Genomic DNA, 26,389 nt, shown 5'->3' with positions numbered 1-26,389 from the left:
CTTCTTTCATTGGATAGTTCAGAAATGTCCGTCTTGTTTTGGAAACGCCCACTGATCACTACATTGAGGTTCCCTTCTTTCATTGGATAGTTCAGAAACGGCCATCTTGTTTTGGAAACGCCCACTGATTACTACATTGAGGTTCCCTTCTTTCATTGGATAGTTCAAAAAAGGCCATCTTGTTTTAGAAACGCCCACTGATTACTACATTGAGGTTCCCTTCTTTCATTGGATAGTTCAGAAACGTCCATCTTGTTTTGGAAACGCCCACTGATCACTACATTGAGGTTCCCTTCTTTCATTGGATAGTTCAGAAACGTCCATCTTGTTTTGGAAACACCCACTGATCACTACATTGAGATTCCCTACTTTAATTGGAAAGCTCAGAATTCATAATTCTGGCATCGTAGAGCTTCACAATGGTAATTGCGAAACATTGAGTGCGTTTATAAGCACGATCTTACAGCGTCAACAACATGTAAGGTCATGTAAACGCCTTGGTGTGCTTTAATTGGGGTAAAATAAAAGGTTAAAGCAAAAAAAACGATTGCCACATGTAGATTTTGGCCCATTTCCCCAATTTCATGCTTCATGTAAACATTTTTAACAGGTTTTGTGCTTTACATTCAGACATCAAAAACAGGGAATAATCCAATGATTTCAAGTTTCGTATAAACGTCTGTTTTTTTTTAATAAGCGGCTTTTTGATAGACATCAGCGTATTGGTGTGTGTTTAAATATGGTCATTGAGGTGCAGTTCATGTGCTAAACTTGTAAATATAATTACTTGAAAATAACCAGATGTGTTGTTGGCCCTTAAAGACTATATTGCTGCTGGTGCCTCCATTAGGCTTCATAAGAAATACCATACTGGTTATCCTGCAAGGTTGAGTACCCAAGACGCTTGAGTACTAGCAGTACATGACCAGCTGCAATTCTTTTTTCATTCGGCCCTGATCAAAACATCTGCCCTCATCCATTACAGGTGTGCTGGCAGACTGTCAGAGTCATGAACAGAAGCTGGAGGTAGAACATGACATCTAGAACCAGCTGAAGCTGCCAGGCTTCATGTCTCCATCCTCCCATGAGGGAGGACACGAAGATGAGTGTCACCAACGATCACTCCTTCAACATCCTGACCATCATCTTTCTCCTCCTATCTACTGAAGGTAATATGATACTGATGGTACAGATGTCATGATGGTACTTGTCCTGATGTAATAACTGTTCATTCCGTGTATATGAGCAAGTAGAAATATCAGGAATGAGACATAAAAAAGCGCTTTAGAGTGTTTTCAACTATGGAGAGCTTTCGGCCCTGTGGACTTGTAGAAACTGAGCTCCCTTAAAACATACTGTGACAGGGCGGAGGGCCTAATCAGGCTCATCAAGCCTCAGAGAGGGATAAAGACCGACTGGAAGCTGCAGCGAGAGAGAGAGATTTACGGGCAGCTGTCCGACAACTTTGTGTGTTTGTCTTTTTGTTGAAGTTCTTCATTAAATATTATTTGTATAGTCAATCCGGTTCCCCGATATGCCATAGCTTGGTCCTCGGCCACTCCTCCACACTCTAATGGACGACAGCCATGCCTCCCCAGACGGCTCGCAGGCAGACCTTCGGCCCCTGGTGGACAGAATGCCCCGCTACTTTTTGGTGGATGGTAGGGGTCTCCCCTGCCCCTGGCAGCGGTAATCGCTCCAGGTTCCTCCGCTTCCAGGCGGCCAGGCTCCTCCGTCCTCCAGCGGATGGCCACGGCTGCTCCATTGGGGTGGATGGTAGCGGCGGGAACTCCACTACGGCACATCCCTCCTCCTTCCCGGATTTCGGAACCAGTGTAAAGGGATTAATGGAAAGGAGGAGGCGAGAACCAGCTTGACGATATAAATAATAGTTTAATGACGAACTAAACAAAAAGACAAACACACAAAGGTGTCGGACAGCTGCCCGTAAATCTCTCTCTCTCTCTCTCTCTCTCTCACTGCAGCTTCCAGTCGGTCTTTATCCCACTTTGAGGCTTGATTAGCCTGATTAGGGGCCGGCTGTGCAGCACCACGACCCGGCCCCGCCCTCCGCCCTGTCACACATACCTTTCCTGAAAAATAATGTCTTGTTTTCCTTTAAATAATCAGAACATCCTTAAAACAAAATTTTTTTTTTATTTTATTAAGTAAAACAACATTTACAGTGCACAAGATATTAAGATTTGTTTTCATTAGAATATATCTTGAATTAAGTATAATTTTCTTTTCCCATTAGCAAACTGTTTGTTTTATTCTTGTTTTAAGCATAAATATAACAAGATTCTGTTAACTTTATGATTACAACAAGAAAGGAAATCACTTTATACTTCAGTTTTCTCTTTCATGAAAATGAACCAAAAAAATCGATGACTCATCCTGCACTACACTGATTTTTATCCAATCAAAAGCTCTCTCAAATGAGAATGCCCCTCCCCCCAATAGTGCACAATAAAAGTATTTTCCCTTTTTTTATAAACATCCTTCATAAAAGAGTTCTTAACCATGAACTAAACAAACCTGCTCAGAGGTAAATCACAACATTAGAAACTTTGATTCAAAGCAAAAAACATATATGTATATTTGGAAATCAGACAGAGAGACAAATGTACAAGACTGTGTACTTATAGCCTTTAATGATTGAATGAACTACAATCCCATGAAGCATTGCAAATCACATAATGGAATTAAAAACAATGGGAAAATATAAAACTGTTGATTTAAAGTTGTTTTTTTAATTAATGAACGTAGAATTAATATATCTTAATCTTATAGCAAAATATAAATTTATTTGCAAATATACAAGCAGTTTAAGTGTAGTGAGGCCGACTCGATTGCATCATTCACAGTATGTCATGGAAGTGGATGGTCACCGCAAAGCTCTTTTGAAGTGCTTTGTTCGCTGCAATTCTCTGATTGGTTGATCTTTCTTTGCTAGATCATGGGTAGTGTAGTTCTTCGCCTGAAATTCGGCTATGAAACACAATTAAGTTGAAATATAACGCAGACTGATGGCTTTAACAGAAGCAAATACCATCGATGAAAAACCACAGAGCTCACGGTGGGTCTGTCTTTAAAGGTTTATAAGATATAGTTGAAAATCTATATCTTATAAATCTATATCGTTTCTATATTTATGGGATTTTTACTTCCAAGTAGGTCTGGTGTGCCCATTATTTATTTATATAACAAAATGGAAAATAAAAACTAGATTTATAAAATAAAATAAAATAAAATAAAAAAGACAAAAAACACCAGACTTCTCTGAGCTGTCCAAATTGTTTCTTCTATTGTCCATTTGTGGCTCACAGACCTTCAGATGGTGTCTAACTTAGTTCTCACTCCGCTGGGAGAGTGAAAGTTCCATAACATTGATTGGGTGGCAGGATTGTGTGAGATTAAGTGTCAGAAAACTGGATCAAATCGAAAAACCTCTTTAATTATTAATGGAAGGTGTGAGTTATGTTCTCTGCACTTGGACAGCATGGAGAAAATAGGAATGGAATTGGAGGATGTCATCATGAGTTTTTAGACATACTGTATAGACATCCTTCTGTTGTCATGGTGATGTTAGTTATTAGTCACTATTATTACTATAATGTCTATCAAAGAGGATGCCTTCGCAGTGTGCGAATTATACAGTGACTTTCATGGAGTCAAATTTCTATTGGTCATTTTTCAACCTGGTCTCATATAATCACGTTACTAAACCTATATTTTTGCAAATACATTTTTTGTGGCTTATTGTATTTACCACAGCAGTTTATCTGATGAAATCAACACTAGAGATGTTACAATAACAATTACTTTTATTCCCTTTCACACAAAATGAGTAAAATGGAAGATTATCTGTTCATAAACACTTAAGTAAGTCCCTCACACTATGCTATCTTATGACATCTAAACAATTTTATTATAGCGCATGATCTGGTCGGTCATACGTTTTTACGTTTGCATCACTTTACCTCCTGAGATCTGAGCATGACTGCTGTGTGTATTTTTCATATCCCTTTATAATTTGTAACTAGTAGCACCTAATAAACAAGCAAAAAAATATAAACCAATAAATAAATGAAATATTATAATATTTCTAGCCCAAATAGTTTTCCTAAAAATTTATGTCCTCATATGTGGACAGCGGGACTAATTTGTGAAATGTTCAGTGTAAAGGGGTGGCTGTGGCTCAGGTGGTAGAGCGGGTTGGCCACTAATCGCAGGGTTGGCGGTTCGATTCCCGGCACACATGACTCCACATGCTGAAGTGTCCTTGGGCAAGACACTGAACCCCAAGTTGCTCCCAATGGCAGGCTAGCACCTTGCATGACAGCCCTGCCACGTGTGTGTGTGTGTGTGTGTGTGTGTGTGTGTGTGTGTGTGTGTGTGTGTGTGTGTGTGTGTGTGTGTGTGTGTGTGTGTGTGTGTGTGTGTGTGTGTGATACACAGTGTAAAGCACTTGGAATACCGTTAAGGTTAAAAAGGCGCTATATAAGTGCAGACCATTTACAATAAAAACCTAATGAGGTTTCTTACCAGATGAAGTTTTGTTGGCATTTCTCTCAAAGACAAACTCTGCTGTGTTCGGCGCCATATTGTTTTGTCACATGATCCGTCAAAAGTTGAACCCTTTACTGACAGCATACTGTAGATTGTCTTCTGAACTAAGATCAGTCGGTTTAAATGAATTTAAATTATACGTTGTGTATAGCAAAGCCAAAATACAACGTCCATGCATGTGTGTGCGGGGTTGCACGATGATAATCAAGTACATTAACATTTACAAACATGTGCAATCAAATTGCACCGTAGCTCAACTGATAGAACATTGCCGTTGTGATGTGAAGGACCGGAGTACGAGTCCTGAAGAGCACATGAGTCGACAAGCGAGACACTTGGGCTGGGAGGTTGGTTTTGTCGATTTAAAACTCGCATTTACCTTAAAACCTCATCTGTTTGGGAGAACATTTAATTCACTTTTAGGGTGTGTTCACACTTGACAGGTTTGGTTCGATTAAAACGAACTCTGGTGTGATTGCTCTGTTAGTTCGGTTCATTTGAACAAGTGTGAATGCTGTCAACCGAACCTTGGTGTGCGCTAAACAAGCGGGCCGAGACCGCCTGAATAGTGTGTCTTGGTCCGCTTCCAAACGAACTCTGGTGCGGTTCAATTGATATATGAACGCAACATGGACCAAAGACATCTAAATGGACCAAATACAGGAAGTCATTTGCCTAATACTGACCTCAAGCATACCTAGTTCTTCTCATTGTAGGAGCTATGTTGCCCATTACAGTTCGGTACAGGCGTCGGAACCACCGTCAGCCGTCCTTGCAGCATATCTTCATTTGTGTGTGCAACAGAGGAATGTTGATGGGCGCTGTTTTGACTCCTTTACACATTTTATTAGCTCTTCGTTAGTTCTCAGCTGGGACCGGTTGCATAAAACTGTTTTAGACTAGTCTTACTAGTTAGTCGTCTAAAATGTTGGTCTTAATTTTTTCAAACCCCAAAATGTAAGACAGCACACCTCAGGCTAACTTTTGTTTACATTCCATTTTGTCAGCTGAGCCAGTGGGGGCTGAAAGGGGCTTGAGTTGAGACTTGGTTGAAGACTTTGACTTCAAAAATGGTAACAAAATGTTGTGTTTTTAATTATTTGGGTTAAATCACTAAATGTGTTCATTAAAATACATTTTGAAGCACTGTAGTCCTCTAATAAGCAAATATTCTCAGCGAATAAAAAATGTATTGAGTGTCCACTGTCGGCCATTTTTTTTAAGCTGTTCAGTGTCTTATTTTTCCCACAATGCAATGCAAATTGGACAGTCTTACTAAAGACAACTGTGAGCTTGTTTTATGCAACAGGCTTTCTATGGCATCTTTAGCTAGTCAAACTAATTGTTAGATGCAGTCTTAAGTTAATGGCTATGTTTAAGCAACCGGCCCCTGGTAAAAATAAATACATATATACATCCAACGAGCGCATTTCGCCAGCATTGTTTTGGATGATCGACAAGTTTTGTCAAAAAATATACGTCATAAAAGCTGTCCAATCAGGTCTTGAAGTTTTCCTGGTTTTGTATCGTTAAGTTCGGTGTTAAAAATGCCATTGTGAACGCTAAACGAACCAGGACTAAATGTATCATTTTGATTTTTGGTCCGGACCAAGAGGACCAAGAGAACCGAACTACAAGTGTGAACACACCAGTGCCACACAGTGGATATTTCACCAGAATTGTCATGATACATGTAAGGAACCACTTGATATTTTGCAAAAATTTCACCACAAATGTCATCTTTTACAACCTAAATGGTCTTGTCCAAACTTCAACATGAAATGGCATTCGTAAACCATTTTACTTCCCCAATTTGATGGTTCTGCAAGTTAACGGATTTTAAATGAGAAACCATGCAGGCACACAAGCGTTTTTGTGATATAATTGAGATACTTAATCTATTGTAAAGATTTAAATAAAGACATACAGCTCCATGCATATTAACCATCAAATATATTCTGATTGTCTGTGATTGTGTTTCGCCTTCAGACTAATTACTGACTTTTGTTATTGAAATGTTGTTTGAAAACGCTGTTGAAATGTTTCTTATGTAATATGTATGAATTAAATGAATTCACTTCCTGGCTTGCAGAGTTTTGAGAATCGTGAGAAGACCTTCACTTTATCATGACATCAAAGCGATTATAGACTTCTTAGCCTTTTTCAAAGCTCTTAAAATCAAACCATGGTTATTATTTTGCTTTGCACATTTTTCTAATTAAACAAAAATCTGGCAAAGCCTGACAGAAATAGAAACTCAAGCTAAAATTAATGAACATTTTCACTTATGAGAGTTTTACAGAGCATATTATAAACACTTTCAACTGAGAGGACTGTTTCTCATCTTCACCTATGATCGCATCCGAGCCAATTAGGATAAAACTTGCGGTAGAAATTTAAAACAAACGTATCTGGTGCTGACTTGAAAGAAAACTGAATGCACACTTGATGTTTGTGAGCTGTTGTTATGTCTGGCTGTTCTGTTTGGGTTGTTCGGGGTGAATCGTGTCAACATGGGTTAGTTGCACAGAGCCGGCTGTCACTCTCTGTTTGAATTCTGACATGAATAATGTACCACAACTGTGACTGTCATATTCAACAACAACAAAAAAAGCATGTGCGTTTCACCCTAGAATCTTCCAGAATCAGAGGGAAATTATTCCAAGCATGTTTTTATAGTTCAGAACACCTTACAATTTGATTACCAATTCTGAAGACTCCACTGAATGTTGTCATTATCATAAAATCTGTAAAATATACTAAAATGCAATGAATTACTCAAAATCATATCTTTTTAATAAAAGGACTTGGCTGAAGATTTATTTCCCATTACAGCCGACGGTTAATGCTGGCGCTTTGATGCCGCGGTTAGCATACATGCTCCAAACGTGTTAGGCTGTGGCGCTCATGTGGGTGACGCAGTGCAAGTCTGGCCTGTGGCATGCCCCAACTCTATTTCCTATTCACTCTTTACTATTCTGCCTTATAGAGTCTAAATGGAGTAACTACGGCAACACTAAAACAGAAACATTTTGTCGCTACTGCAGTTTTTTCTGATTCCGAGACCTTATTCATGCTAGTGCCATCTTTTTTTTCTCCCCAATTTGTAATGCCCAATTCCCAATGCGCTGTAGGTCCTCTTGGTGGCGTAGTGACTCAATCTGGGTGGCGGAGGACGAATCTCAGTTGCCTCCGCATTTGAGACCGTAAATCTGCGCATCTTATCACGTGATCACGAGCTTGTTGAGCGCGTTACCGAGGAGACATAGCACATGTGGAGGCTTCACGCTATTCTCCGCGGCATCCACGCACAACTCACCACGCACCCCACCGAGAGCGAACCACATTATAGCGACCATGAGGAGGTTACCCCATGTGACTCTACACTCCCTAGCAACCGGGCAAATTTGGTTGCTTAGGAGACCTGGCTGGAGTCACTCAGCACACCCTGGATTCAAACTTGCGACTCCAGGGGTGGTAGTCAGCGTCTTTACTCTCTGAGCTACCCAGGCCCCAGCAAGCACAATCTTTTGATAGGAATGACAACGAGGCTGTAAGCGATAGACTAACCATCTCTTCAATGGCATGAAGGGTTTAAAGCTGTATAAAGCACCTAGATCACATCTGATTTTCCACAACTTCTGTTGTCTGGAGTTCTTTGTATACTGAATGTTCTTGGACCGATATTTCATGTTTATGTTATGTTTTGTCCGTGGAACGATCCAAAAACACTTTAAACTGCAGTATACAGCCCATTGAAGAGACTGTAAAGCTGCGTTCACAATACCAGCTACTTTGTCGCTGCATGTCGCCAGTGGCTGGCGGTTAGGTCGCTAGTGGTGTGTATGGAGAGTCTTAACAGCACCGTTTCGTTACAATTAATATTATTATTCAAATATTAGGATCACGCGAGCTCTACCATCTTCTCTCATATTGGCTGTCGCTCCCGAAAGTCGCTTTTCATTTGCATAAAGTTAAACATTTCTCAACTTTGTCGTGCCGCTGACCACGGCCACATCCGGTCGCCAATGGTCGCCAACGCTTGTGTTGCCGGAAGTCACCGGCTCTCATTGAAAATGAACGAGATGAGGTTGATTTGTCACTGCGTGTCACTGGCAGTGTGAACGCAGCTTAAGTCTATCCCTTACAGCTTCGTTGTCATTCCCTCTAAAAATCAAAGATGGCGGGGGAGTGCTTGGTGACATCATTCAAAAATTAAAGTCGTTCCAGAGGCGGAGTAAACTGATGAAAGGTGACAAAGGCAAACATTTTATTGCATTGCAATAACGTCCAGCAAAAAGTCGCACACAAATTAGACCAGGAATGTGTGTTAAAAAAGTAAATATTGGTTTCATGCTCACTATCATACATCCTACGATTTTGCACACTAAATGTCCTGTTTTTGCACTTTTTTTTACAGCTCTTTCGGCGCATTTCCGAGTGTGTGAACCTTACTCTGACCACAAGGGGCGCTATCACTTTGGATTCCACTGTCCTCGTCTCTCAGACAATAAGACTTACATGTTCTGCTGTCACCATAACAACACAGCCTTCAAGTACTGCTGCAACGAGACCGAGTTTCAGACAGTCATGGGGGTCAACCTGACCACCTCCCCAGACGGTTACGCTCACAAGTGAGTTTCCTAGCTGCAAGAAAATGTTGTTCCAAACTTACATGACTTTCCACCCCCCTGACGTTTCCTTTTGTATTCTGCAAATAAAATAAGTTACATGATGACAGAATTTTCGTTTTTGGGTGAACGATCCCTTTAAGGCATTTACTGAAAGAAGAGACAGCCTAATGTGAAGCCATTTCATTCTCATCAGTGGTCAGTACGATAAAGCCAATGACATTCACTGTGGGCCTGAGGTTAATTCACCCTCATAGAGTCTCAGAAGCACTCACATCTTTCAGAGTTGGCTTGCACAGGATGGTTCAATGTTTCTATCAGTCTGGTGCAGATATGAGGTATTGTGTGTCCAGCTGTTTTTGCCCTCTAGGCAGGATGCATTAATGCCACACTGATGTCAACAACCTAAGACAAGTGTCCATAATTAGGAAGCAGAATTGCAGAAATGTGTCTTGGCAGTTATGCTACCTTCACATGCTATCGGGATTATATTCACACTTCACACAAAGTCGTAAATTACGAGTATGTCACATTGCATATTTCATTGAAAATTCTTATTTTGACACCGTAAAAATTTTTTAGTGAGCTTGCTTATGAAAATGACATTTTTTCTGTGTAAAAATGTACAATATGCATCAGATGGTTACATATATACTGTATGTTAGGGTTGAACAATTAATCGAAATCAAATTTAAATATTTACGAGTTCTAAACTGCAAAGGCTGCAATTTAAATAAATAACTAGTCTGCACACGCTGCGCTTCGTGTATGTGCGCAGCTCTGTTCCCTTTCCCATATTTACACATATAAAGCAAGCTAGAGGCTAATGAACTATGCGTGTTAAATTTACAGTGCTCTAAATTCACAAATATTGCACATTTGCATAATTCCAAACATGCTAGGCCACTATTAGTTAATGTTTAGCTATTATAGATTTCATGGTAAATTTGCCACAAACTTGCCACAAATTCACCACTGATCATTTTCACATGCAAATGAGATTTGCGGCAAACTTGCGGAAAATTGTCAATTGTTGCTAAAGTTTTGCCGTAGGTTCTCCGAACCAGTGAAGAGCTGCAAACTTCTGGCAAACATTTGCAGTGAATCACAAGCTCACAATTTGTTATGTTTATGACTAGTTTCCCTAAACTATATATTTTTTGTAAGGGAGTAGAGCATGTTTGCATTACAAAAATATCAAGAGTTCTGGCAAACTAGCCACAAATAGACCTTATTCACGCTAGCGCCATCTTTGATTTTTAATGGGAATGACAGTGAGGCTGTGAGGGATGGACTTGCAGTTTGAAGTGTTTTTGGATCATTCAGTGGACAAAACATTGATCAAATATCTGTCAAAGAACATTCAGTTTACAAAGAACTTCAGACAACACGAGTTGTGGAAAATCAGATCTGATCTAGGAGCTTTATATAGCTTTAATCCATTCATGCCATTGAAGAGATGGCAAGTCTATCCCTCATAGCCTCGATGTCATTCCCATTAAAAATCAAAGATGGCGCTAGCGTGAATAAGGTCTTTCTGCCACTCAATAGTTTCACATGTATATTTAACATGCATGTGATTCGCCTCAACTGTTGGCTAGATGTTTGCAGTAGTGGTGAACCTGCAGCAAATCTTTGGCAACAATGGAAAAATTGCAGCAAGTTTGCTGTAAAGCTCATTTGCATGTGAAAATTATCAGTGGCGAATTTGCTGCAAATTTGCCATGAACGCTCAACTTTTGTGTGCCCATGCATGACTTAATTTTCAGTCAAAAAGAAACACTTACTAGGTTTCATTTTAAATGTTAATTATCATATCACCGTTCAAATCGCAATTGCAATGTTTTTCAAAATATGCATGACTGCTTTTTTTTGGACTAAATCGTTCAGCCCTACTGTATGTACAGGGCTGGACTGGGATTTTACATAGCAACTGGCACAAAAGTAGAGAGAGGGTGGGGGGATTTTAGCTTATCGTGGTTTTAAATATTTCTACTTTACTCAACTACAAGTATTTCTTTTGACTTTCAGTTTTATGTTAAGAGGTTCTAAATGTATCTTTTCTCTCTGTCACAGCAATTACTCTGCATTAATCGGCGTGTGGATCTATGGATTTTTCGTCATGGTGCTGTTAGCTCTTGACTTCCTGTATTATTCTGCCATGAACTATGAGGTGTGTCGGGTTTATCTGGAGAAGTGCGGTCTGGGGGGCCGCTGGCTGAAACAGGCCCGCAGTCAGTGGCATGGCCCTGCGCAGGAGGAGAGTGACGGGCGGCCCGTTCAACCTGGAGCTCCATCAGTACCTCATGAGCAACATCATCAACACAGCTGCAGTCAGACCAGACACAGCATGACTGAGGACACACATAACACAACACAGATCACACACAACATGGCAACGGCCTGGTGAGTACAAACAAAAACCACTCAAACTTCCAGAACTACACAAACGTCTGTGGCTGCATTCAGATACTAACATATTACTCTTATTACTCTTATTTACTCATAGTACTGATTCTGAAGTGCATGTCTACAAAAATGTCTCTTGTGTGAAATTACTTTGAATTGGTTGACAATGACTGCAGAGTAGCAGAGTTATTTCTAAGCTATGCACTTCTAGAATTTCATGATGTGGAACTAACGTTAAAATTTAACCAATTTGATTGATGCCTTTAATGCCAAAAAATGAAAACCATCCCATAATTTACTCACCCTCAAGCCATCCTAGTTGTATATGACTTTCTTCTTTCAGCCAAACACAATCAGAGATATATTAAAAAATATCCTTTATAATGGGAGTGAATGGTACCTTAGATTTTGAAGCCCAAAAAAGTGCATCCATCCATCAAAGAAGTAATCCATACGGCTCCAGGGGGTTAATAAAGGCCTTCTGAAGTGAAGCGAGGCATTTTTGTAAGAATAATAATATACTATAATCACTGGCTTCTGGTAACGGCCGTCCACACGATCATGATAGAGTCGAGTTCTGCCGTATGATGTAGGCGTAACATTAGCTCCAGTGAGAACTGACTAATGCGGAAGCGTAGAGAATAGAGGAAGCCAGTGATTAGAGTTTATAAAGTTATAAATATGGATGTTTTTCTTACAAAACATTCACTCCCATTATAAAGCTTGGAAGAGTCAGGATATTTTTTAATATATCTCTGATTGTGTTTGGCTGAAAGAAGAAAGTCATATACACCTAGGATGGCTTGAGGGTGGGTTAATTATGGGATCATTTTAATTTTTGGGTGAACTAACTCTTTAAAGGGATAGTTAACCCAAAAATGAAAATTCTCTCATAATCACTCAACCACATTTGATATGATAGGTGCAGGTGAGAAACAGATCAATATTGAAGTCCTTTTTATTATGAATTCTCCTCCCTGCCCACTAGGTCCCGATATGCATGAACAATGCGAATCGTCAAAAACACAAGAACAATGTGAAAGTGAAAGTGGATATTTATAGTAAAACAAATTACTTAAATATAGATTTTTTTTCACACCCACAACAATCATATCGCTTCTGAAGACGTGGATTTAAAGGTGCAATATGTACAATTTTGCCAATGTGTGAACGGCTTGTAACGCAAATTAAAAAATGAGCTCTTCCCGGACTTCCTAGGTTGCCTATTAAAACCTGTAGACTGATTTTCATGCGAAGGGAGCGGGTCGCTTTTGCCGGGAAAATCCAAAGGATATGACGTTTATGCGCGCTCCCGAGAGCCTTGAACAGCCAAAAAACAAAACATTTATCTATTGGGGCTGGACTGGTAATCTGGCATACCGGGCATTTTCCCGGTGGGTTGACGCACTTTGGGGCCAATCAGGGGAGGACTGGCCATCAGGAGAACCGAGCGGGCCAGTGGGTCGGCCGCGAAACATGCCAAATGGGCCGCGATAAGCTAAAATGAAAACCACAAAACGGTGCCGCGATATGCAGCATTTGCAATTGCATTGTAGGGACCTTCAGAGATTAAATATTTTCCTAAAAATATTTGTTTGTGTTCGGTAGAAAAAAGACTGTCATACACATGGGATGAGAGTAAATTATGTATAAGGAAGAGTGAATGATGGGGAAAATTTTCATTTTTAGTGAACTATTCATACTGTCAAAAAAATTAAGAAATCTTACCAATTTAATGTGAGCCTTAAAAGAGGCTTAATGAGAGTTCATAATCTGTATTTTGTTTAAGTGTTTTGTTTATAACTGAGACCAGTTACTCTAAAACTTGGAGGACATACAGTATATAGACTTATACTATACATTTCCTTCTAAGTTGAGTAATTAATGATCAGTGATTTGAAACAAGATAGCATTCAAAAGTATTTTAAATAATAGGACAATGTATCGGCACACAAATTTTGAATTGATGCATTCCTAACCAAAATATATGTACAATATAACCATGTGTGGCATACTACATCAAATGCCAATCATCCTATTTATTTCTGAGATAACTGGATGGCACTTGCTGATATAAACATGCAATGTAATGAGCTCATGTGACAACAATGTGGCATACAACCATCTGAAATATTGTTGCATATTACATACAAAAGTATGCAGTACACAGTAGATACTATGCATTAAGCATTACACTTGTATTCCATTTTACACACACACACACACACACACACACACACATACCAGAGGAGATTGTTTTGGGTCGTGAATATTTATCATATCCCAGACACACACAAACTTTCTGAAATTCTCCAGGGAGACAGCAACGTTGTGCATAATTGGCTGGGAACCAAATGTATCATCCAGCACTTCAACACATACACAAGATACATTTATTAGCAGAACTGGGTCATACTGTTGAATATTTACTCTGTCACTAAAGTACTGTCCTTGATTCTGATATGTATAGGTTGAAACCGTAAATAAGAAAATGAATACTTCACCACAAGTACAGAATTGTAGCAGTCTGGGAAGTTTGTTTCCCATTGGACTGATAAAAACCTGTGAACTCTGACTCCCTGAAATTGTGTGAAGTTCGCTAGTCAGATTGGAGCTTGTCAGCTCTCACTGTTTTTGTGTGCAATTGGTTTCAGTTGGTCTGTGGGTGTGCTGTCTAAGGCTGAAACTACAGTGACACACACACACACACACACACACACACACACACACACACACACACACACACACACACACACACACACACACACACACACACACACACAATTCTCTTACAGTGCACATGCATGTCAGCCAGACTGTAGCTTTGCTAGTGTGAGTGAATACACATCTAATTAAACCTGTCATTGCTGCTAAAGCCACTCATTAACAATCACAAAAGTCTTAGAGAGCTTGATTAGGGGGAGAAAGAGTTCAACATTGCTGCTCGATGAACTGACAGCTGCTGAAAATGACATTGAAGATTTTGTGCGTTTTGGTCACGCTATGAGAGATACCACATTTAAAAGTGGTCACTTGTTCACGCGAGAACTTACGTGGTGTTAGTGCAACATAAAAAACTCATTCATTGTGACACGCATAATTCACGCAAGAACTTGCGATTAGCACTAAAATCAACACGTTCTCGCACGAACACGCAAGCCACTGTGAACAAGCACAGATTCTTTCGGAGCACTAAAAACAACATTTCGTAGCGCTATAAATTAAAGTTTGTAGCGCTAAAACAATGTAAGTTCTCGGTTGAACACACGTCACCCTGAACAAGCTGCTGTTATAGTGCTAAAACAACCTGCTACGACAACAATGCAAAAATTACACACTTTTAACATCTCATAAGTGTGATTAAAATGCAACCAGAGAAATTAGCTCACAATGGCTCGAGAGTTCAAGCGAGAAATGTAATCGTAGTGTAGTTCTAGCGCGGAGACTAGCAGCTGTACATCATCGCAACATTAACTGGGTTATTCTTAGCCAATCACATGTAAGCCATTGCTTTATAAGTCTGCTTAAAATTGATCACATTGCTGTTTCAGTGTGCTAACACGGCAACCTCCACCACCCCACCACCACCAGTTGAGTCCCGTCCTGCACGGTGGTAGGCTCCTCACCCCTGACTCCTATCTCCGACAGGATATGACTGTTTCGAGTACAAATTCTTCGGACCGCCAGATGAGGCTTACTCCAAATAGAGACATTACGTTTCTGTTTTTTATTCATCAAATAAACGTCATCTTAAATTTCTGCGAGTCATCCTGATAGAACTAAACAATGCAAGTTCTCGCATGAACATGCAAGCCACTGTGAACGAGTTTTTTCGTAGCACTAAACACAACATAGCGCTAAAAACAATTCAAGTTCTCACATGAACACAAGTCACAGTGAACAAGCTGCTGTCAGAGTGCTAAAAACAACCTGCTAAATTACACACTTTTAACATCTCATAAGTGTGATTAAAATGCAACCAGAGAAATTCGCTCACAATAGCTCACAAGTTCATGCGAGAACTAAACAATGCAAGTTCTCGCATGAACTCAAGTGCCACTGTGAACATGCTTCTCTTGTAGCACTAAAAACAACGCATGTCACTGTGAACACGCTGTTCTCATAATGCTAAAAACAACGCAAGTTCTCACTTGAACACAAGTGGCTCTATGAACGTGCTTCTCCCATAGCACTAAAACAATGCAAGTTCTTATATGAACACACGTCATTGTGAGCAAGCTGCTCTCGTAGCGCTGAAAACAATGCAAGTTCTCATGTGAACCCACCTAACTGTGAACGCTGTTCTCATAATGTTAAAAACAACCCTACGGAAGAGTCACATGAACACAAGTGTCACTGTGAACGTGCTTCTCTGGTAGCGCTTAAAACAATGCAAGTTCTTGTGTGAACAATGTACTCTCATAACACTAAAAACAGCGCAAGTTTTTGCGTAAATGTGTGTCAAAATGAAGTTGTTTCTAGCTTTAAAGTAAGTTACTATCTACTGCAATTGTTGTGAAAATACAGGCCGCACATATTAATTAAATATTCTTTTTTTTTTGCATAAGTAATAAGTCAAATGGGTTTTAAAACTATGCAAGTGTGAAAAAAAATGTAAACTGAATTTTCATTTTAGGGTTAACCCTTCCTTTAAATGAGACGATTGTCCAGCTCAATTGTAGAGGCTAAAGAAGCACCACTTTAGCGGCACCATTAAAAAAGAACAGCGTGTTACTGCAACTGCTTAAAGACCTGAATAGCATGTCATACTAGGGCTCTGAAATCTTTAAATCCACTTCCCCAAGAGCATTGTGAGAAATGACAGAACTGGACCCAGCTCAGAGGGAAACATCTGTTCGAGTGAGAGAGAAAGCGAGAGAGAGAGAGAGAGAGAGAGAGAGAGAGAGAGAGAGAAATGGAGAGAGAGAAAAAGAAGACCACAAATGGAGATCCCCGACCAAAATAGATCTTACAGAATTCAATTACTGTTTACGATCTATTCATTAAACCATTCATATGGGTCGGATCATTCACTGCCCATTTAATGTGTTTTTATTTGAGGGCTACGTGCAGTTCCCCTCCTGCGGGCCTGAGAAAACACTGCCAGTGTCTTTAAATGGCATCCGACTCTTATACTGTGTGATCTACAGTATAAAGGGCAGCAGCCCAAGGGAATAATGCCGGAAGATCTTGTGTTTTTGGGCAGCTACATCAGTTATGCATGGGAATCAGTTTTAAAAGACTATAAACAGGGCAAACTTTATTAAGAATTGTATTTTAATGCCCCTTTATGAAACATTCAACATTTCTGATGGCTTTATTTTAAGGTTGTCAGACTGATGTTTTTTAGATGTTGTCAAGCTATGTTTCATTAAAACCTAAAAATGAACATTATTTTATAATTTGCATTACAAACCCATTCGACTTTATACATTTATTTCATTGCTATCTTAAGCCGGTGCCACACTAGCTGATTTTTCCAGTGATTTTCAGCTGTGAGCTTCATTACGGGGCGGCTGTGGCTCAGGTGGTAGAGCAGGTCGGCCACTAATTGCAGGGTTGGTGGTTTGAATCCTGGCCCACATGACTCCATATGCCGTGTCCTTGGGCAAGACACTGAACCCCAAGTTGCTCCCAATGGCAGGCTAGCGCCTTGCATGGCAGCTCTGCCGCCATTGGTGTATGAATGTGTGTGTGTGAATGGGTGAATGAGTCACAGTGTAAAGTGGTTTGAATACTGTTAAGCTTAGAAAGGTGCTATATATAAGTGCAGACTATTTACATATTCGCCAGCCAGGCGGAGGAACATGAAGTGTGCATTAGCATCTGTTAATGGCTTCGAAAACTGAAAAAGCACATCAGACTTGCTTGCATATCATCACAATTGCTGATTGTAATCTGTCACTAAGCATTTTACCTGCCTACTAAAATGATATCAGAAAGTGAAGTCCCAACAGTCTGTTTTTATTGAACGTAATTTCAACTCACTGAAAGCTGCATATGGACATACAAGTTCTAAGGCAAGCCTTCGAGGGGATAAATACACAATCACACACTTTCACTTGGTAAAGTAACGCTTTCTTAGGGGGGTTTCACACCTGGCTCGTTTGCAGCATTTGTTTCAAAACCTTGTGCGTTTTCTCCTCGGTTCGGTTTATATAGGCAAATATGAACATGGCAAGCACAATCGGATCCGCACCAAAACAATCGGTCTGAGACCACCTGAACAGAGAAGAAATCTGTAGGTCAGCTCGTGACTGTAATTCATCTTTAAAAACCTGGATATACATTAGCTTTTTGCTAACTATTAGATATAGGTCGCTTCTCTCTTTTGGATAGCGTCAGAACAGGCACAGGTAGGATGGCGTCAGCTTTGACTGATAAAAATGTTTCTTCACTCTTTCTATGTGTTTGTGTGTACATGAGAGGGAGGGAGAGAGCTCCATGAATGTGAGAACAGGTATTTTTCAATGCAGAACTAACGCCAAAGCAACTAATGACGGATGAAAATAACCACAATGGAAATTTTACAGTTTTGTACTTTTTAAAAAATAACCTCGTGAAAGCTAACCGAACCATGAGGAAAATGCAACTTTGTAACTATTTTAGCCCCCGTTTAGGAGCAAATCAGATCAGAAAACGCCCTAAATCACTCTATTGCAGATGTTTATGCTCATGCTGTTCTCCTGTTATTTTGGCGAGCTCCACGTGACAGGAAATCGGAGAGAGAGAGAGAGTTGCGGTGAGATGTTATGTCTGTCACCCCTCCACAAATTTGGATCGGCAAGTGTGTCATACCTCTGCAAATCGCAGGGTTGGCGGTTCGATTCCCGGCCCACACGACTCCACGTTCCGAAGTGTCCCATGCACCTTGCATGGCAGCTCTGCTGTCATTGGCGTGGCGTGCGTGCGTGCGTGCGTGCGTGAGTGAGTGAATGGGTACTGTAGTTTCGGTAGTGTAGCGGTTAGCGCACTGCGCTACGAACCTGGCGACCTGAGTTCGATTCCTGCTCACGGCACCAGTGATGATTATCTGAACTGGTCCTGGGCCTCCCCTAGGTTGACTCTCACTAAAATGAGTACGTGGTGTGGTGTGTAAAACATTGTCACTGGGGAGACAAAGGTGGTCGGGCGTGGTGCTGGCCACCCACCCCCTCGTGTACCGTTCCGGCCTTCATAGGTGATTGCTAACAGACTGTTAAGGCTAAATGGGGGATCTGTGTGTCTTTGTGAATGGGTGAATGGGACACAGTGTAAAGCGCTTTGGTAACCTCTAAAAGTTGCTATATAAGTGCAGACCATTTACCATTCTCGGCCAAAATCGAGTTGTTTGGAGTCTGCGAGTTTGGCGCTGGCTTTAGAGAAACATTTGAAGGATTAAAGAGATCTTGTTTATTATCTTACATTCTCAAACCTGTATACTATGACTGTTAGGTCTGTGTTAATGTGGAGCTAATGTTAGCACTGGCTAACTTCTCAGTCTCATGCTGCTCTGGGACCGATCTCCCAGCACGCTCTCTGCTCCGGTCTGGTCCGGGTTACATATGTCTGATTCACACCAGAGACTTGACCTGGATTCAGAGGAGGGCTGCGGCTGCATCCAAAAGCTTAGGCAGTATAAGGTCAGATTTGAAACTATTTCTAGTGAGCGACCAAGCACATCTTGCGAAACTACAACCATTACTGAATTTCTCACCCTAAATGGAGTCAATAGTCGTTCGAACACAGCCTACATTTAACCACTCGTTTTGCAGAAGGAAAATGCTTGTTTTACTTTGAATCTATCAGTAAAATGGAAGTAATCTCTATCGCAAAGCATTTGACAAGCCAGCATGAAACCGATAGTGGGAGATCCGCACCCCTGGGAATGGGATAATTGCGAATGAGACCTGAATCTTCTGAAACCTCTGTCCACATTAACACTGCATCCTCACCCCGTCTGACAGATGATTAGCTCACCATGTGGACTGTGTTTCTGGATTAATTGGAAAAGGCCACCTGACTGGAGGCTGATTTCATTATTTACTGTCTTATTGCAACACACAGAAAACACCTCAGAGGACACCCAAGACATATTGAGTTCTGTCAAGCATCACTTTTACTATTGCTCATACTTAAGAAATTTCACCATTCACATGCTAATGTTATTCCTTGCTGTTTTTTTGACAGAGTAACCGAATGAAGACCAACTGTAGGCATCCCCCAACAAAGAATTGCACCATGGAAATGTTGCACATGCCCCATGCCACATGGACATAAATATGCCTCAGGGGCCCAATGGCCCCTAGCTTCTCGATGTGGTCAAAATCTCACTGAGCACAACCTTCAACCCCTCTACAAAAACCAGAGCCTCAACTACCAGAACCACAGAGGAACCCGCGAGGAGCTGGATGGGTTCCTGAACGGCCCAACTATGTCTGAACTGCAGCTGTACCGAGAAGTGTGGAACTCGAAACAGACCTCTGACTGACGTGAGGAATTCACAATAGCAAGTCCAGACCCAGAACACAGAGACTTAGCGTCTATTAGATGTTTTTGGAGGGACCTATATAGCCGTTTCTGCACTTTTTTTGTGAGTTTGTCTGGATTACACTTTCTGTAACTGTGCGATGTCGGTTTATTTATTCGTAAGAGTCAGGGAATATTTAGGCAAGTAAGAACTGAAAGACAGTTCAAAGTCATCCAACATCATTCAAAAGATTGTCACAACCCGTTAGGACTTCTTATGAAGTATTAGACATGATATTAACTTTGCAGTAAATGTCACAACTCACTTGGCATGGGTGGTTTTATGGTGAAGAATGTGTTCGAGACTACTGTTGTGATATTATATAAAATGTTTCTCTTTTGTGAGATTAATTGAGGTAGAACATTGTATTGAGGGTTTTGTCAATTTTTATTCTCTTTTACTTCATGCCCAGAGGATCATGGTATAGTGTGTGTGTGTGTGTGTGTGTGTGTGTGTGTGTGTGTGTGTGTGTGTGTGTGTGTGTGTGTGGTAGTTGTTGTTTAGTCGGTCTGCAGTATTCACTTTATTAACAGTATTGATTGGTTGAGTTCATGTAGATTTCATTTCAGTTGTCAATTGAACTGCCGAAATAAAAACTCATGACTAAAAAACGATTACACACTCCGTGTGTTACAAAATTATGCACGTCATACATTTTCAGAAAAGCAAATATGTTGGAAAATTCAAAAGTGGCTTCAAAAACAACATGAAACAGCATTCATGACCCATTTTAATTAAGCAATGAGAATGAAATTTGTACAAAATTTAAATGCATCGATCTTAAAATGAGTTCTAATGGCATTCTCAGAGTTTTATACAGGTATGCTTTTCTCCTTAAATGCCTGTTTATTAAATATTTTTCTAATAAACCTAACTTTTACATTTATTTCAGCTATCAATAGTACTCACAGCTCTGCTTAACAAATTTTACCATGTTTAGATTTACATTTACATTTATGCATCCAAAGCGACTTACAGAGCCCTTATTACAGGGACAATCCCCCCGGAGCAACCTGGAGTTAAGTGCCTTGCTCAAGGACACAATGGTGGTGGCTGTGGGGATCGAACCAGCGACCTTCTGATTACAAGTTATGTGCTTTAGCCCACAACGCCACCACCACTCCATGTTAAAACTAATTTTGCAGAATTCCTCACATTTTCCCCAATAAATCTTTTTAAAGGAGTATTCCCCATAAAATTGATTACAACATGAAAATATTTAGACTCGTCCCTCATTTTCTTAAAAAAAAAAATACAAAAAAAATGGAGGTTACAGTGAGGCACTTACAGTGGAAGTGAATGGGGCCAATTTTTGGAGAATTTATAGGCAGAAATGTGAAGCGTATAATTTAAAAAAAGCACTTACATACATTTTTCTGTTAAAACTCATCTATTACTTGAGCTATATAGTATAGTTGTTTAAATCATCATTTTTTACAGTAGTTTGGGGTTTATGGCATTATGTCACTATGACAACGAAGTTCTAAAATTGTCTATAACTTAACAGAAAAAGTTAGCAATTTTGACTAAAATCATGTTCACATTCATATTGTTTATATCTTGTGTCTAGATATTTGAAACAGTATTTTAACATTTGCAGATTGGCCCCATTCACTTCCATTGTAAGTGCCTCACTGCAACCCAGATGTTTTCTTTTTTCTTTTTTTTAGAGTAAAAAAAAATAAATGTGGTAATCAACATTATGCAACAATTGCTGTCGATTGAGCTTAACTTGTTTTGAACCCGGAATATTCCTTTAATTGTCATGAAAACAAAGCCACAACACACAAAACACATCTTATTGCTCATTTTTTAAAACATATAATTACATATATTTCTTTAATAAAATATAATGTTTTGTTTCTTTTGACTTTGGGGTGAAATATGACCAGGACATGTTCGTGACAGATTTCATGAAATTCACCCGAACACACATACTGATGAAACGCAGGTATACCTTGAATTCACTGGAATCATAAATGACTGTAAGACTGTCATATTAAAATATATTTGATAATGTTGTCTTTATTAGCCATCATCAGTCATATGATTTAACTCTTGGTATCACAGATGTAGGGTACAACGGGACTTAAAGCACACTTGATTTGATTTTCTACTACCACAGCACTTTCCTAAACACCTGTTTGTCACCATTTACTACCAAATATTCCTGATCCATGTGAGAATTGTGTGCAATATCTCAAGGTTGATTTTGAGGTAATTTGATCTAATCTTCAATAGTTTTTAAAAATGTTGTAAATGTATGTAGCTAATGAGAATGTGTCATTTTCAGTTTTAAATTGATTAAATCAAGTTTTTAATAACTGTCCAATAAGTAAAAGGATAAAAAGCCCCCAATAAACACATAGTTTTTCTTAAGTGATTTGTTGTGAAAAATATTCAAAGTTAAGATCATTGACTGATCCAATCACAATGGAGATTAATTTGTTTATAGAATACTTGAGATGTGATTGAATTTAATACCAAATTATGCACCCTTTTCTGAAGTGTTTATTTTGAATAAGCATTATCTTAATTTGTTACTCAAAAAATCATCTTGCTGTCTCAAATGTATTTGTCTAAGACAAATTTTGCCCATAACTATTGCCCCTTAAAATACACAGTCCTTACCTTTTTTACAGAGTCAAATGTCACAAAAACAGTTGCCTTACCGTCAATTTTAACCTGTTTTTTTTTTTTCTTTCTTTTTCGGTTTTGTGGCTTTTACCTCTCAACAGGTGGTTTGGTAACTTACACAACGCTTGTCGTTGTTTCATACAGTAAGTAGTATTATGGCACTCATTGCAGAACTGCCATTTTATTAAAAAAATATTTAAAATGTAATTTCCATCACAAAATATGACATTTAGGTATGACAATTGTTCTTTAAGGGAAGAAGGAAAAAAGACAGAATTTACCTGGGATGCGTGTATATCCACCAGACATTGTTAGCAGACAAACTAAATAAATGAAAACGTTTGAAACACGTGTTTTAAGGGACCTTTAATTTCGAAGAGTCCAGTATCCCTATAGTCCCCTACAGTATCCCCTCCAGTGCCCATAGTTGAAGAAACATTCTACGATTCTTATCTCAGCTTGAGTAATTTAGTTTTCTCATTGAAACATTACATCTGGAATATTGTATGAAAGATCTCCCGTGGTGACTCATCCGTGTTTCCTGCCTGGGGCCTGTGATGATGAGAACATCAGCGGGGGGTTTTGAGTCATACGTTATTGGCGTTTGTACTCATTTAGACCATTCGTCGCCTTCAGTAACCCCCCGTGAACACTGTCGCCCCAGAAACCGCCCCACTATCGCACCTCAGCAATACTGACACATCAGAAGCAGTCCGAAGTGGACATGGAGACCGTTTTGGGTGGATCTGGACATGGACAGGTGTTTTGTCTTACAACTGTAAAAGTTCTCGACGAGTTGCTGTCTGATCACTCTGTGCATTTTTATTGGCTGCTGTCGAAGCAATTACAGTAAAAGTTCACCCAAAAATGAAAATGTTTGGACATTTTTGAGACATTTTCATGCACCTTTCTTTTCAAAAAGTACCATAGACGTAAATAAAAGTCCATATGAAAGCCTTATGAAGCAGTGGCAGCCACGGGTGTGCCAGGTTGTGCAAATGCCACCCAAAACCTCAGCTTCCACACCCAAGTGAAGTACATTTTTTTCTCAATGCTTAATAACAGTAGTGGTGTAAAAGTGCATGCATGTAATGATGGACATTCGACATATCGATTATGGAATTTAATAATCAATTATAATGACAGAGGTCGTCTCAGATTACATGCACGCTCTAGCAACAGACGTGGAGCAAATGACAGAGGAGACAAGTGTGCTTGTTTATTTTATACCGCGTCCTGGCTTCTTCGTCGTTATTCATAACTGTAAATAGCACATTTCTACAATGGCATTGGCAACTTTTGCTCTTGCGTGATGATGCATCTTTGCCACTATTGTAGGTGTAACAATACTGATTGGACCTGTAGTATTGGACATTGTGTCGGGTGGCTGGAGTCTCTGATGATCCTCCGAGGTTTTTTCACACACCGGCTGGTATAGATGTCCTGGAGGGAGGGAAGCTCACCTCCGATGATGTGTCTGGCAGTTCGGACCACCCTTTGCGGGGCTTTGCGGTTGAGGGTGATGCTGTTGCCGTACCAGGCGGTGATGCAGCCAGGCAGGATGCTCTCTACAGTGCTGGTGTAGAACCGCGTGAGGATGTGGTGGTTCAATCCAAACTTCCTCAGCCGTCTTGGGAAGACGAGGCGCTGGTGAGCCTTCTTCACAACGGCCTCAGTGTGGACGGACCATGTGATTTCCTCAGTGTTGTGGACACTGAGGAACTTGAAGCTGCTGACTCTCTCCACCGGTGCTCCATTGATGGTGATGGGGCTGTGTTCTATGTCTTGTCTCCTGATGTCCACCACAAGCTCTTGGTCTTGTTGAGGTTGAAGGAGAGGTAAGCTGTTCTTTTTAACGAATCAATCAAAAAAACTCAAAGCAGACTCAAAAGCAGTCTTCAACTTGATTAGAATCAGGCTAATGACTCACTCATTAGCTATGCTTCTATTCTATTAGGGGCGGCTTTGGCTCAGGTGGTAGAGCGGGTCGGCCACTAATCCCCGGGTTGGTGGTTCGATTCCTGGCCCATAAGACTCCACATGCCGAAGTGTCTTTGGGCAAGACACTGAACCCCAAGTTGCTCCCAATGGCAGGCTAGTGCCTTGCATGGCAGCTCTAATGTCATTGGTGTGTGTGTGTGTGTGTGTGTGTGTGTGTGTGTGTGTGTGTGTGTGTGTGTGTGTGTGTGTGTGTGTGTGTGTGTGTGTGTGTGTGTGTGTGTGTGTGTGTGTGTGTGTGTGAGCGTGTATTTATCACTTTGTGGGGACCAAATGTCCCCATAAGGATAGTAAAACCCGAAATGTTTGACCTTGTGGGGACATTTTGTCGGTCCCCATGAGGAAAACAGCTTATAAATCATACTAAATTATGTTTTTTGAAAATGTAAAAATGCAGAAAGTTTTCTGTGAGGGTTAGGTTTAGGGGTAGGGTTAGGTTTAGGGGATAGAATATAAAGTTTGTACAGTATAAAAACCATTATGTCTATGGAAAGTCCCCATAAAACATGGAAACACAACATGTGTGTGTGTGTGTGTGTGTGTGTGTGTGTGTGTATGTGTGAGCGTGTATTTATCACTTTGTGGGGACCAAATGTCCCCATAAGGATAGTAAAACCCGAAATTTTTGACCTTGTGGGGACATTTTGTCGGTCCCCATGAGGAAAACAGCTTATAAATCATACTAAATTATGTTTTTTGAAAATGTAAAAATGCAGAAAGTTTTCTGTGAGGGTTAGGTTTAGGGGTAGGGTTAGGTTTAGGGGATAGAATATATAGTTTGTACAGTATAAAAACCATTATGTCTATGGAAAGTCCCCATAAAACATGGAAACACAACATGTGTGTGTGTGTGTGTGTGTGTGTGTGTGTGTGTGTGTGTGTGTGAAAGGGTGAATGAGTCACAGTATAAAGGCACTTTGAATACCGCTAAGGTTAAAAAGGCGCTATATAAGTGCAGACCATTTACCATATTCAAGTTGAGCATTTAATTCATGCTGTCAAAACAATGTGCAAATAAAGTCATGTTTCCATCCCATGTATTAAAAATATATATGTAATAATCTCTTCCGCATAAATTGTAGCCAATGTGACTCTTTTATTAATAAAATACTCGCGGTTTAGAGCACACTGTCAAAACACTGTAAAGAACTTGTCTCATGTCTGGGAGCGTGTCACAGAGAGTGTATGCATTCCTCCATCCTTATGACTACCATATTTTTCAAATATCTCTTTGGCACATTTCAAGTTTGTATTTGACTTATTTGCTCTGCAAACTTTTTCCAAGCTTTGGATTTTCTAGACACTGTTATTTCAGGATGACCAGAGCGACATTTATGCGATGCTTGGTCCGCAGCTAGTCCATTTATGAACAAATCATTCAGTTACATGACTTTTTTATGCATTTATCTTGTATTCCTCTTAAATTCAATACAAGTTAATTTGGTAAATGTGTTTCCATCATTGTTTATGCAAATTTATGCGCATTTCTTCTTATCGAATAAAAAATGTATTTACCTCAAGGGAGCGTATATACGTTTTTTTATGCGCATTTTGGAGATTTGATCCACATCTTCGTGTTTTTATCCCAAAATATGCATAAAAATATGTGGATGGAAACCCGGCTACCGACTCA

General features: G+C 39.9%; 1 protein-coding gene across 2 annotated transcripts in view; it reads left to right on the top strand.

The window, feature by feature from the left end:
- The window catches only part of LOC127640652 (protein shisa-like-1a), a 41,941-nt gene extending 20,967 nt beyond the window's left edge, over positions 1 to 20,974 (top strand). The window contains exons 2-5 of one of the 2 annotated variants that reach the window (XM_052123339.1): positions 986 to 1,169; positions 8,993 to 9,206; positions 11,280 to 11,609; positions 19,782 to 20,974. In XM_052123339.1, the coding sequence (XP_051979299.1) occupies positions 1,085 to 1,169; positions 8,993 to 9,206; positions 11,280 to 11,609; position 19,782 (630 nt within the window). In that variant the 5' untranslated portion in view covers positions 986 to 1,084 and the 3' untranslated portion in view covers positions 19,783 to 20,974. Of the gene's footprint in view, positions 1 to 985; positions 1,170 to 8,992; positions 9,207 to 11,279; positions 11,614 to 19,781 lie in introns of those variants that run through there. The other variant, XM_052123337.1, reaches the window with a different exon arrangement.
- The last annotated feature ends 5,415 nt before the right edge of the window (positions 20,975 to 26,389 follow it).

Source organism: Xyrauchen texanus, chromosome 49 (assembly GCF_025860055.1).
Source record: "Xyrauchen texanus isolate HMW12.3.18 chromosome 49, RBS_HiC_50CHRs, whole genome shotgun sequence".
Classification (NCBI taxonomy): domain Eukaryota; kingdom Metazoa; phylum Chordata; class Actinopteri; order Cypriniformes; family Catostomidae; genus Xyrauchen; species Xyrauchen texanus.
This window is presented reverse-complemented; position numbering and strand designations above follow the sequence as displayed.